Raw genomic sequence first — 13,772 nt, forward strand, 5'->3', positions numbered from 1 at the left:
TACATACTTTTGCATTTTATATGCAGTATAGTACATTTATAGTTTTGACACTGTAAGATACAAAGGGAAAAAGCGGAAGATTAATTTATGCCTCCCATAAGCAAACACTACAATGAAAGGATTTTTGTAACATCATTCCATTAATTTTTTGAGGAAAAAAAGTATGTATTATTCAGCTCCCTTTGGAAATTTGTTTCCAGAACAATGAAAACAGTATTAATTGAAGTTTTAGATGGAACAAATTTCCAAAGCATTTAATCCATTTGCTTATATTCATTTCCCACTTACATGTCACAATCCGTAATTCACAAAACCGACTTGTGACCTCAAGGCTATTTTGCATACCCATTAGAAGTCCATGGGCCTGTAGCATAATCTACTTAATTAATGAATTCCATCAGCTGAATGCCAAGTCAAATAAAGAACAGACTGAATATGAACAGCATACTTATCTGAAACTGAAGTCAAGAAAGCTTAAATAAGGCAGACTTTCAGAAATCTTAGCCATACAGCATCACAAAACCTTTAGTTCAAAGGTAGCAATTATAAACCTTGTAATACTCTTAACATAAATATGTTTACAACTGAGCACCAAATTTACATAATAAAAGAATATAGGCCTGACAACCAAATGCAGCAAATAGCTTCCTGATGTTGAAGTAATAAATGTTCCATTCAAAACAATGGCAGAAACTAACAATTCTAGCTTTATTCAGGTCAGCTTTAACACATCTGGACAGAATGGTAGAGTCAATTCCTTTAATTTTTCTGCTGCCCTTTCAAAGTCAGCCAGGAGACTCTATTTTACATAAACTTTGCTTCAAGGAGACAGTCTTTTTGGTTCTCCACTCATATTCAGCAGCTGTGAATAGTAAGGGAGGTATCATCTATACACTGATGTTCTAATGCTTCATAAATTAGTAACAGCCAAGAGCATCTACACTGCTGGCTGCATCACATCCTGACACTGTGCCCTCCCTATCTGCTTGACTTGGTGATTCTGTTGGCAATGTTAAAAGCTGCACTCCTTCTCTGCCTTTTATGGATAGTTTTCCTGAGTTCAGGGCCTTCATGCTGCGTTCCTTGCCTGAAACTGAAGCAGAAACAGCTATAAAAACTTCTCTGAAAATACAAAACTGATGTCTCGTGTGGCACTGTAACACTGAGAAATACAGCTTTTCATACAACATTGTCACTTGCAGTTAACATCTTTGCAATAAAGTGTTCTCACATACATTCTAATGTGACAGATACAGAGCAAGATCAGAAGATCACAACCTATAAGAACTCCAGAAGAAATCTGCATCGTATTTCTTTACTTAGTATGTCATGCTGAGAATAATCTCAGTCCTTATAGGCAGGTCATAAAAATGCTATCATAGCTATTAGCAGATGATTATTTTTCATCTTGATAAAGAAATTAATTGGTCGGTTAAATCTACTGCAGAGATAACTGATGTTTGGTCTCCTGTCTGCAATCTCAGAGCTGCATATCTAATTTCAGAAAGCCAGTCAGCTCACAGCAGGCATAGAACACTGTTGGGATTGGACATCTCTCAAAGAAGTCAGACTTCTCTTGGAGGATGTTGGATAGGATCACTGAATGCCACTTTCACAAAACAAGGATTTTGTGGTGGAAGTTGCAGTATCAATACAGAAAAGCAGCAACCAGTATGGTATCAGAGGAAACTTTAAATCTGTTTAGATCCTCATGCAAAATGTAGGCAGGTAGACACAGTAGCGTGAATAACTTGGGAGCTCCTAAGTACCTGTTACCTATGAACAGGGAGACACACATACAGGTGAAAACTGGTGATGGTTTCACAGTTTTGTAGGGTTGCCCTTGATTCAGCAGTAATGGTTACTTTTCAGTTACTCATGCCAAATAGCATTACAACACTGACCACAACTGAAGACAGCATTGCACACCTTGCAGATTTCAGGACACCTATTAATAAGAAGCACAATTTTTTTATGCAGCCAGGTATCTAAAAAGAAAAGCAACATATTTCAGCTTTCGTCAGAGAAAGATCCAATTTTCTTACAATTTTCTGCTAGCCTTTGTGTCCCCTAATGTATGTATCTACTAGATACTAGGCAAGTCTCTTTAATCAAGCTTCCCATCAGCTTTGAGAGATGAAGCTATACTTAATTAGCTCCAGGTATTCTTTCATGTCACTTCAGTGTATTTAAGCAACATTCCTACTGTGCAATATCACAATGGTGTTTGGGTTTTAATATATTTGAGCCAGAAACTGACACAGGACCATTTATGAAAGCTGGTTCATGTTTTCAAAGGGAACTGCTGTAGACTAGCTAATCACAAACCTAGAAGCGTAAAAGTGTACCATAATCCATCTTCTTCAGAGAGATTCATTTGTTAAAAGCCCATTAAGGAAAAGCTGCAAGGACAGACTATTTCAGGTATAAAAGATAAAAATCATAAATGCTATTGATGACAGGAAGCTACTAAAATTTCAAGGAACATAGCCCATGAATCTATCAAACCAAGAAACACTCATTTGATATATCTAAGTCAGAAACGTACTTTCAGTGTTCCATTAACACCTTCAGCATGAGAGAGTAAAGCCAATTCCGAATAACTGAAGAGCAAGAACGTTATTTCTTTAAAGACAGGAGATTCCATGCTGTTCTCAAAAAAAGTATTTATGGTATATCTGCATTGCTTTGTATACCAGCATGTCTATGCCTCTTTTCCTGAGTAATGTGTGCAAGTGCACAATGCAGATGCAGCTCCCAGTTACTGAAATCTCCGCATCTGACACTGCTGAGTGGGCAGCAGCATAAATGTGTAGATTTGCTTAGAGGTTTTGCTAACACATCTGATAATTAAAAGAAAGAAAACAAGAAAAACTGTAAGTATTCAGTAGGTTCGCTGGCAAGTCCTCAGTTTTTGTTTGGAAAAACAAACCCAAACAATACCACAGATCCTACTTAAAAGGAAAAAAACCTCACGTAATCAAGCAAGCTAAGACAAAGGTTGGCGATTTACATCATAACTGTTTCTACTGCTCTAACGCTATAATTCCTCTTTATCAGTGAGACAAACAAGAAAGAAAGGTTCTTCCACAAGGAAGAGAAGCAATTCAGTTCATAGCTACAGCTCACAATGGTTCATGCATGAAGACAAGCATCAGAAATCTACAAAGACATGATATTAGACAGAAGCACACTATACTGAAATAGAGAGGTAAACGTTTATGTTTTAATGACAGACACAAATAAAGTGTGACAGCTTTAAACAGTGAATGGTAAGTAAAGGAAAAGTGTAGTTTTCAAGTAGCAAACAATGTACTTTTTGTTTAACTTTTATTTTAATAGTTAAATGTACAGCCTCCATATTTTTTCCTTAACACTGACTTTAACTAATGACTTTGATCATTAATTTGAAGGAACTATGATAACCTACATTTCTGAAAAGTAAAAGATAACAACAAACCACAAATATTCATTTTCCTATGGTAGTGATGAACTAAGACCTGTTTGTATCCACACGAAAGGAAGTACGCTTAGCTGAAATGGAAGAGACATTCTCAAATACTGCACATGCATTTAGAAAACATCTAGAAGCTTATCTAAGAGGAATGGTAACCTAAATATTCAATTAAATAGGTTTTGCTTTTTAAAGAAATACCAAGAATTTCTTCTGATCTGAACTGGTATCAGGTAATAGTTCCTGTTTCCAAGGAACTTGTACTGATGCAGTTTGTTGTTTGTTTTTTTTTATAATCCATGACAATGCACAAGAAGTCACAATGTGCTTCAGGCTGCACAAACTGTTTCCTGAAGAGGAACAAAATAATTATCAAGCAAAACACACACTTGGCAATGATGAAAACCAAGAATTTTACCTGTTAGGCTGCAGCATACAGTCAATGTCAGGTCTCTTTGTCTTGGGAATGGCATATAGTGGATACCTGTCACCATGTCGAATCAACACTTGAACTGACACTAGCTTAAAATAATGAGGTGCGTGCCCTAAAGTGAAGACAGAAAAGGGGGGGGGGGAACAAACCCCAAAAAAGGAGTGAGAGAGAAATCTTTCCCTTGCATGTATTTTCTTTAATAAAATAGAGCAGGTATAATTAGATTAATAGCTTTGGTAATGCAGTGAAAGAAAACCCCGTGAGAAATGACAACTTACTATCTCAAGAAGGATTTCCACTTTAAACTGCAAGACAACTTAGGCAAGACTCAGGTTCTTAGTACATTTTCCACAATACATCTAAAGTCCAGCAACCATACAAGACATTAGTCAAGCACTGACCTCTGCCAACATGATAAGGTTGACACACTTTTATAATGCCTCTCTTCCAGACCACTAGCATAATGATGGATTTTGCAGCATTTCTAATGTGGAACTTTTTGATATACCAGTTTGTAACTTATTTTACATGTATTAGTGGGACATTCTAATGAAGGAACTCATTCAGAATAACTTGCTGCTGTCTTGCGAGGGCAAGAATGCAAATGTACCTTCTAGCTGCCTACTGATTTGGAGTTCTAAAATTAATTACTTCTGTGTTTTGGAGGTTAGGGTATTTTTTAGAATCCCAAGTCAACTATTTACAATGCAGCTCACTTGTAATAAGAATTACAGCTCAAGTATTAAATACCTGTATCTCTCCCACACATTTCAGTTTTAGGCCTCCAATTGACTGGAAACAAAACCACTTCCAAAAATCAACACAACAGAGAGGATACAAAGGGAAGAAGAACAGTATATTTTGAATGATTTAACAGAATCCAGCAACCAGCTGGCATTTGCTGTTCCTTCTCCAAGCACCAAAGAACTGACAATGCACAAATCCATGACATCTGTAGAAACAAGCAAATAAGCTGTCATTTGCATTCACAAAGCTTACCTTCCATGCTGCGCTCTGCAATGGTGGGAACATTGCAGTAAACATGTGCTTCATAAACAGGATCTATTGCAGGAGGCTCAGTCAGCAAACCAGGCATTATTCTCTTTCGGCTCTTAGTGCTCAACCCATCTTCCCTGACAGAGTTCACTGGGATTAAATGCACTGAAAAATGCAAAACATGCGACATATACCTTTAAAAGTGTTTAAGGACATATGGGACTTTTTTTTTTTTTCCTAAAATGTAATTATGCACAAAGATTATGGTTTCCATGAAAAGATGTCACTCTACTGTATAGATCTTTGCTGTGATTTCTTCATGATATACATAGTAAAGCAAGCCCAAAGTCAATGCTTGACTAAGACTGCAGAAATACCTCTAGATGTAGAACAACTTTCCCTTTTGCACACTTTTTGAAGCTGCTCTGTTAGCTTCTCATAAAGCTCTAAGAGTATGAACAGGAAGAAAAGGGCCATAACAGGCCCAGCTGCCTCTCATCATTTTAATTTAAAAACCGAGATTGAAGGACATCAGCAAAAGGCACAGCACAGTTATGACAATGGTGCTACAAACCACTGGGAAAACTAAGTAGTTGAGATTCAAGTGGCTGGATTGTTCATAATTTCTTACTAATTTCTGCCCTTCCATTGTTACCCTTGCCAGCCTTAAACTGTCTGACTTATCTAAAGAAAATGCACACAAACTATATTAGTTGCAATGCAACCGAGACCATCACAAAAATGTTAAATACAGAGAAACGCAGTTAACACACACAGCAAGGAAATTAACATAAATACCGTCACTAAGTCTTCTGACACGTAGAATCATGCTGAAGCATATGTGAATTCACGGCCAGAGTTGTATTGGCAATGTCTCTTTACCTTGTCTTGATGTGAAAGCATTTGTTAATTTTTGAGCCTTACAAGCCTACTTGTAACAACAAATGGACGCTTTCTTTTTCTATTATTATTTTCTGATATTTGAATCTCCAGAAGATTTGAAGGTTAAACTGAGGAGGGAAACTTAATATTTTTACCCTTACTAGTCTTCTGTGGTGAGAGGGAAAAATTAAAAAGAAAGAGAACACATTTCAATGCAGAATTTTTACTATTCCTTCTGGGTCAGTTCCTCAGTTGCATCTTGACTCCCGGTCCTAATTTAAGAGGTGAATTTGTTCCACAGTAGGGTTGTGCAGACAAAGAAAACCAATGAAAACAGCAAACTGAAGTGAAACCTTCAAAGATTTTTAAGAGCATGTAGCTGTTAATATAACACAGACTTGTCGTTCTTCACTCCATTTTAAATATTTTATGTGGTTTCTCTTTGCCTGCCAAAACCAGAATTGAAGCATTTTCCATACCGTTCCTAGTGCTGTTGACACAGCTAATACTTGCAAAATGCAGAGACTTTCAACTTTTCCTTAAGCCGTTTCATATTTTGCATATAACTGCCCACAGGACTGTAGTTGGTAAGAATTAAACTGTAGTTTTGATTTTGGCCACTTAAACTGCAGAGCTCAGCTGCCTTTCCAGCATTTATCCATTGGATTCAGTCTTTAGCTCTTTCCACGTGAAGACTCACATTATTGTGAGTCACTGCAAACCACTGACCAAGAAACTCTAGTGGTCACACAGAGTCTTGGCAACATCTATCAGAGGTTGGTAACTCTGGCTTGAAGCGGAGCTTGCAGCAAATTTGCATTTGGGGTATAAATCCCAAAAGCTAAGAGTGTGCTACAACAGTTGCTGGACTCTGCAAGTAAACTACAGTACAAGACAGTAGCTGGTTAAAAAGTAGAAATGTGAAATTCAAGCAGTTGTGTTATACTGGTTGAGCTTCCTAGCCAGAAAAGGCTAGGAGCAGCAACTCTCAGCTTCCTGTTACCAATATTTTCTCCAGAGCAACTCACAACATTGCGACTAATCACTTAGTGTCACAAAAACATATGGAGTTGGCATTAGCACTCACAGAAGTAAGTGTTTCAGAAGACAGGGGAAACCATACCCCAACAGCAGCAGCTATTTACTGGTGCTAAAATTTGGTTGGGAGATTTAAAAGCAAAAGAAGGAACCTAATTTTTTATCTCATGCAGTTTTAACTATAAAAAACCTGAACAGATCACATTTGTGCACTGAGACTATTAACTACAGCAGTCAACAGATGCATACATTATTTTATTAAGATCAAGTGCCTATGATTCATGAGGCCAAATATTTGATTAGAAATGAGACTTGCTATCTGCAAACAAAACTAGCTGAATAAATATTTTAACAGTGACAGACAAATTTAAGAATAAGGAAAAGCACTAAATCTTAAAGAGAAAAGTCTACTCCATTTAAAAATAAAATGGCATATTAAAAATAGCATCAACAGGATTATCAGATTACACATTTGAAGTTTAAAAAGCCACTGACAGAACATCCTTAAAGGATAAACACAGCAGTTCTGGGTGCAATGCAAGACTGTTTTGTGGACTCAAGAGATTAGGAATAACAACCGTTCATGTCATTAATTTTAAGAAAGTTTTGTTAAAAATTAACTTACTCTAAATGCTGCTGATAACTACATTTATTAATTACTTAGTAACAGCTAGTAAATACTGCCCTTACTGTACAGTGAATAAGCCTGGTTTATACCAGGGAAGGAGGTACATGGTACAAGCCTAGTAAACTCCTTTCCCCACTAATCTACTACCACACTGACCAAGTACCTCAGATAGGGACTGGGCTAAAGGACCTTCTAACTTTGAACCTGCCTGGAGCATAACCATGTTATCTAGATTTCTGAACGCATCTGAGCAACCTGATCTAGTGAAAAATGTCCCTGACCATGGTAGGGGAATTGGACTAGATGATCTAGCTACACAGGATTTGGAGAAGGCCGAGGTTCTGAATGACTTCTTTGCCTCGGTCCTCACTGGCGAAGGCACTGACCACGCCACTCAAGTCTTGGAAGGCAGACACAGGGACTGTGAGAATGAAGACCTTGGGCCCACTGTAAGAAAGGATCTGGGTCGAGACCATCTTAAAAATCTGAACATGCACAAGTCCATGGGGCCTAATGAAATCCATGCATGAGTCCTGAAGGAGCGGGCGAATGAGGTTGCGAAGCCGCTGGCCATCATATTTCAGAAATCGTGGCAGTCAGGTGAAGTTCCCAATGACTGGAAAAAGGGAAATACAACCCCCATTTTCAAGAAGGGGAAAATGGATGACCCGGGGAATTACAGACCAGTCAGTCTCACCTCTGTGCCTGGCAAAATCTTGGAGCAGATTCTCCTGGAAGGCATGCTAAAGCACATGAAAATCAACAAGGAGCTTGGTGACAGCCAGCATGGCTTCACTGAGGGGAAATCCTGCCTGATCAATTTGGTGGCCTTCTATGGTGTGGCTAAGGAACTGATGACAGTTGATGTCATCTACCTGGACTTGTGTAAAGCGTTCAACACTGTCCCACACGACATCCTTGTCTCTAAATTGGAGAGACATCAATTTGATGGATGGACCACTCGGTGGATAAAGAACTGGCTGGATGGCTGCACGCAAAGAGTTGTGGTCAATGGCTCAATGTCCGGCTGGAGACCAGTAATGAGTGGTGTCCCTCAGGGATCGGTGTTGGGACTGGTCTTGTTTAACACCTTTGTCGCTGACATGGACAGTGGGATTGAGTGCGCCCTCAGCAAGTTTGCCGATGACACCAAGCTGTGTGGTTCAGTTGATACGCTGGTGGGAAGGAATGCCATCCAGAGGGACCTTGACACGCTTGTGAGGTGGGCTGATGCCAACCTCATGAAGTTTAACCATGCCAAGTGCAAGGTCCTACACCTGGGTTGGAGCAATCCAGGCACAGCTACAGGTTGGGCAGAGAAGAGATTCAGAGCAGCCCTGCGGAGAAGGACTTGGGGGTGTTGGTCAATGAGAAAATGAACATAAGCCGACAGCAGTGTGCACTTGCAGCCCAGAAAGCCAACTGTATCCTGGGCTGCATCAAAAGGAGCTTGACCAGCATGTTGAAGGAGGTGATCCTGCCCCTCTACTCTGCTCTCGTGAGACCTCACCTGGAGTATTGTGTGCAGTTCTGGTGTCCTCAGCATAAAAAGGACATGGAACTGTTGGAACAAGTCCAGACAAGGGCCACGAGCATGATCAGGGGACTGGAGCACCTCCCGTATGAAGACAGGCTGAGAAAGTTGGGGCTGTTCAGCGTGGAGAAGAGAAGGCTGCGTGGAGACCTCATAGCAGCCTTCCAGTATCTGAAGGGGGGCTATAGAGATGCTGGAGAAAGACTCTTCATTAGAGACTGTAGTGATAGGACAAGGGGTAACGGGTTAAAACTTAAACAGGGGAAGTTTAGATTGGATATAAGGAGGAAGCTCTTTCCTGTGAGGGTGGTGAGGCACTGGAATGGGTTGCCCAGGGAGGCTGTGAATGCTCCATCCCTGGCAGTGTTCAAGGCCAGGTTGGATGAGGCCTTGGGTGATATGGCTTAGTGTGAGGTGTCCCTGCCCATGGCAGGGGGGTTGGAACTAGATGATCTTAAGGTCCTTTCCAACCCTAACTATTCTATGATCTTAAAAAGGTCCCTTCCGACACAAACTATTCTATGACTTGACTTAAATGATTCAAACTGTTTATATTGTTGACAGAGAAAAATATCAAGGAGGTAAAAAATCTCCAGTCACCTAAATAAGCACTTTTGTAGCAAACAGTATTTACTTTTAGCACACCTGAAATAACACATATTGGGGGAAAAATTTTAAATAGAAAAAAAAAAATCATATGACCTGGGTACCAGTCTAGGCAGTCTACTGGAAATTTCTACCAAATGTATAAGCATAAGAGTAGAGTATTCCCAAAGAAGAGTGAAGAAATAAGACCAAGGAGAGATGAATTCCAGTTGGAAAGCTGCTTTCTGTTTGCTCAGCCTTATCAGCACAGTGACCCTGAAAAGCCCACCCAGGAGGCTGGTCTTTCTTTTCCCTCGTTAAAGCTCCTCACAAGCTGTAACAATTGTGCAAGTTTCAATACTTTGGATCAGGACTCAAGACTTCTGCTGGTCCAAACGACAACACATTTTTTCATACTGAACCCAGGATATATACCAACAACTAAAATCTCAGTGGTCTCTCAATTGTTTTCTCATCTTCTGTAATTCCCTGGACATTGCTAGTGCCTTGTGCATTTCTGTTTCCTCCTTTCTCCCTCCCTTTTCATTTCAACTACCTGGGCTTCATGTTCCCTTGCTGCCTTTGTTTATACCGCTTCCTAGCTGTTGAGTCCTTCTTTGCACACCTCATCCTCTCCAGCTCTCTACTGCACAAAAAGGCTCCATTAGTTCCTCAATTTTGGTACCCACTTCACCGCATAGTGCGGCTATTTAAAGCTCTTTGGAGAGTCAACTGTCTCTCTGTATACAAGTATTTAATTACTGAAAGTCCTCCTCTGCAGTGTCAATCCAACCTCTGTTTTCCAAGTGGGTTTTCTGGTCCATATGCAACTAGCCAACCTACAACAGTATTGGCCTGACACAGCTCAGAGTGGGGGGAAAGAGTCCAAAAAGGTCCTTCATATGGAGCTGGAATTAATCTTTTTCCCAAATGCTGTTGTGCTCTTTCAGCTGTAAATCATAAGATCAGAATTCTCTTATCTAGGTTTCACACAACTTTTTATAGCTTAGCACTGTTTTATGACTTGCTCTATTAGTTCACAGTAACAAGCACTTGCCCAAAACAGAAGTCTGCCAATGTGTATATAGTCATACTTAAATCTTTGATTAAGGGAGTTTTTGAACAGGATTTTTACATTGTTGTGCCTTTCAAAGCTCATGTTTTACTATGACAGGAATACAACACTGTAAAACAGAAATGAAACAGATGATTTCAGTGTTCATTCCCCACAGCCAGGGCAGTTAATAAAACATATCTGAAACCTATTTGGTGATCTAACTGGAAACTTTGCCAATGCTGAAACTATGAAGAATATGTACATATTATTATAGAGCTAGTCTGACAACAGAAAGGGAAAGACAATATATATTTCCCACTATTCATAAGCTGATTTTTAAAACTAAAGAAACTGCATAAAAACTACTTTGAAACATTAATTTTGAAAAAGTTATATCTAGGAAAAAAGCAAAAGATTTACAGAAACAATAAAAAGAAAGAGACCTCAATGCAACTCTGCTTCGTGTCCCAACTAGTTCAAGCTACTTGAAACACAAAGTAGAACTAAAAACATGGGCTGGTATCAGACAAAAGCAAGACTTGACAGAACAGTCAAACAGCAACTATCCTGTGAGAGAGAGAGGGGCACTAGTCACATAGTAGGATAACTAAACACTGCTGAAGAATCAATCCTGCCTTCAGGTGTTCCTCAGGTCCAAACTGAACTTTTTTTAAGCTGCAAAATTCAGAGGAAATAAAATCCAAACTCTGATACTAAATTTAATGAAATAAAAAACCCCCAGTAATTTTTATTTTAAATAAAACCACAGAACCTGGACACCGAATTTTAAAGTCAACTGTTTTGTCGTTATGACCAAAACCAGTGGCATCTTAAATATTATGACATATGGTTTTATTCTTAGTATGCATTAAATATTACCTTAAATAGGTCATAAGATCAAGAAGCTAATTCAACTGATTTCCACCTCCCCCCTCACATGTCCTACCCCTCCTCCCCCCTAGACCTGAATGGCACAAAATATATCAAAAAAGACAACTATGAGATAAGTAGTTTCTAAGCAAGAGAGACAATCATTCCTAAATGCTTTCAGAATAACAATTGTAACAATCACTACACAGCAACTAATCCCTTCTAGAACAATGTTAAATTTATCGCATCAGCTATTGTACTCAGAAGCCCAAGCAGAAGCCAGCCTGATATGAATTAGAGTTACAAAACTGACATAAATTTGACAGACTTCAGTACAGCAGAAAAATAAATACAAAGCAAAGTGCAGTTCATATAGTAGAAACACCAAATTAAATGCTTAAGCACCCCATTACCCATTTCTTTCCCTCTTGCAGTCCTAGTTTGTTTTGAAAAACAAAAGGTATCACCCCTGACCACCAAGAAAAACATTTATCCATTTAAAAAAAAAAAAAATCCATTAACATTTACCTAAACCCAGATAGATAGGCAGTAAAAACATTTTCCATTTCTGTTTTCTCTTGTAGCTCCAACCAGCCTGAGAAGCAGCAGCACAAGTAGCCATGTTAGTCTCAATATTCTCACTAAACAGACCTGACGTTTTGATCATTTACAAAACAGAAGGTTCTTTCAGCCCCATGCAAACGTACTATTTAAAACAGTCACATGGAAATGAAGCCACACAGCAAAAATGCAGGAAAAAAATTAAAAATAAAAAGTAGCGTAAGTAAAAAAAGTTCCACCAACCCCACTGAAAGTAACCTAATGCTAACAGGTAAAAAAAAAGTAAATACGCACAGCAGAGCACAATAAGTTATTTATCCCTCCTCCACCTTTCCCCCTCCCCGCCCCCCTGCTCCTAGCAGGGCACTAACAAGGGTGCCTAGCACAGAGGAGAGCACTCAGGCTTGTGAAATTCTGATGATGAAATACAGCCTTCTCTTCTAGTTCCTCTTCCTCTGAAAAAAAATGGCAGCTAGAAAAGGAGAAGTGCAGGGAAGAGCCACCACAAAGAGGTAGGAACGCTTCAAAAACCTGAGATGGGGGAAAAAGGTGAAGATGCATACAGCACGAAAACAACCTGGAAAAAGTAGATAAAGTGCCCGTGGGCTGCAGAGCATATAGCGCAACACCAAAAGTACACACTGCCAGTTTGGCAGCAAGGAAGCCTGGGCATAAGGCTGCAATAACTCCAATACCTAGCCGCCCTGCGCTTGAGCCCTGTCACCCTGCACTCATCCCAAGGGTTGCTTTAGAGCTCTACTTCAGATTTCGAATGCATATTTGGATGCCAATGAAGTTCAGATATGCCTGTACGACACACAATCTATCCTTCTCAGTTTATTCTTTTGTACAGCTGAATAAAAGCTTTGCAAGCCCCAAAATGTGAGATCTATATTAACAGAGAGGGCCTTCATCCATAATGCAGACTCTGCAGGGGCCACAAGCATCCACCATACCGCATACAGAAAAGGAGGACTACATTAGTCCAGGAAGCTGGGAGCTAGTAACAAAGAAAAAAAAAAAGCCCACAAAAAAAACCTAAACCAAAACCAACAAAAAAAAACAACCCCTAAACCCAACCGCAAACCAGAAAAACAAAAACCCACAAACCACACCACCAAAAAAAAAACCCAACCCAAAACAAAACACCAAAAAACAAAAAAACCACCACAACAACAAAAAGTACAATTAAAAGCAAGGGTCTTCCTCCTCCAAAATCTGACAACCCCACCCAGGACGGTTTCATAGTTCTGCAGGGGGCTAACGAGGAAACGCACACAGCACCAAATGAACATCCTGCTGATGCACCAATAAACAGTGCCACTACTGGTGCTCAGTGTGGGCCTGGAGCAAGCAGCCCAGCTCGCTCTGAGCTTCCCTGACACCTTTCAGCTACTGACAGCGTCCCGCAGCTCAGCACCTGCTGCACGAGGACCTCCGCCAGGGCAGCCCCGCCCACTGTGCGCCCTCGCCTGCACCCCGAGCTCAGCGCTGCAGCCTCCCATCTCATCGGCTCTGCCTGGTGCCGACGCTGCCACTCCCGGGGCAGCCAGAGCAAGGCTCCCAGAGCGGGCCCTAAACCCGAGAGGACCGCTCACCATCGCACCCGCTGCCCGACCCCAGCCCCAACTGCCGCGCCTAACCCTGCTCCCGCGCTACCCGGGGCGGGTTTTCCCGGCTCAGGGCAGGGCCGCCCCTCCTGGCACCGCCCCTCCTGGCACCGCCCCTCCTGGC

General features: G+C 40.4%; 1 protein-coding gene across 8 annotated transcripts in view; it reads right to left on the reverse strand.

Annotated features, from left to right (window-relative positions):
* The window catches only part of PXYLP1 (2-phosphoxylose phosphatase 1), a 64,373-nt gene that overhangs the window by 10,069 nt on the left and 40,532 nt on the right, over positions 1-13,772 (reverse strand). For 5 of the 8 annotated variants that reach the window (XM_057402427.1, XM_057402432.1, XM_057402428.1 and 2 more), the window contains 2 exons: positions 4,887-5,048; positions 3,873-3,999 (listed from right to left, as the gene is read on the reverse strand). In XM_057402427.1, coding sequence (XP_057258410.1) covers positions 3,873-3,999; positions 4,887-5,048 — 289 coding nt within the window. Of the gene's footprint in view, positions 1-3,872; positions 4,000-4,886; positions 5,049-9,911; positions 9,931-12,005; positions 12,224-13,269; positions 13,366-13,772 lie in introns of those variants that run through there. The other 3 variants (XM_057402429.1, XM_057402425.1, XM_057402430.1) reach the window with 3 other exon arrangements.

Source organism: Pezoporus wallicus, unplaced genomic scaffold (assembly GCF_028554395.1).
Source record: "Pezoporus wallicus isolate ANWC-B61680 ecotype Strahan unplaced genomic scaffold, APGP_CSIRO_Pwel_v1 contig_6665, whole genome shotgun sequence".
Classification (NCBI taxonomy): Eukaryota; Metazoa; Chordata; class Aves; order Psittaciformes; family Psittacidae; genus Pezoporus; species Pezoporus wallicus.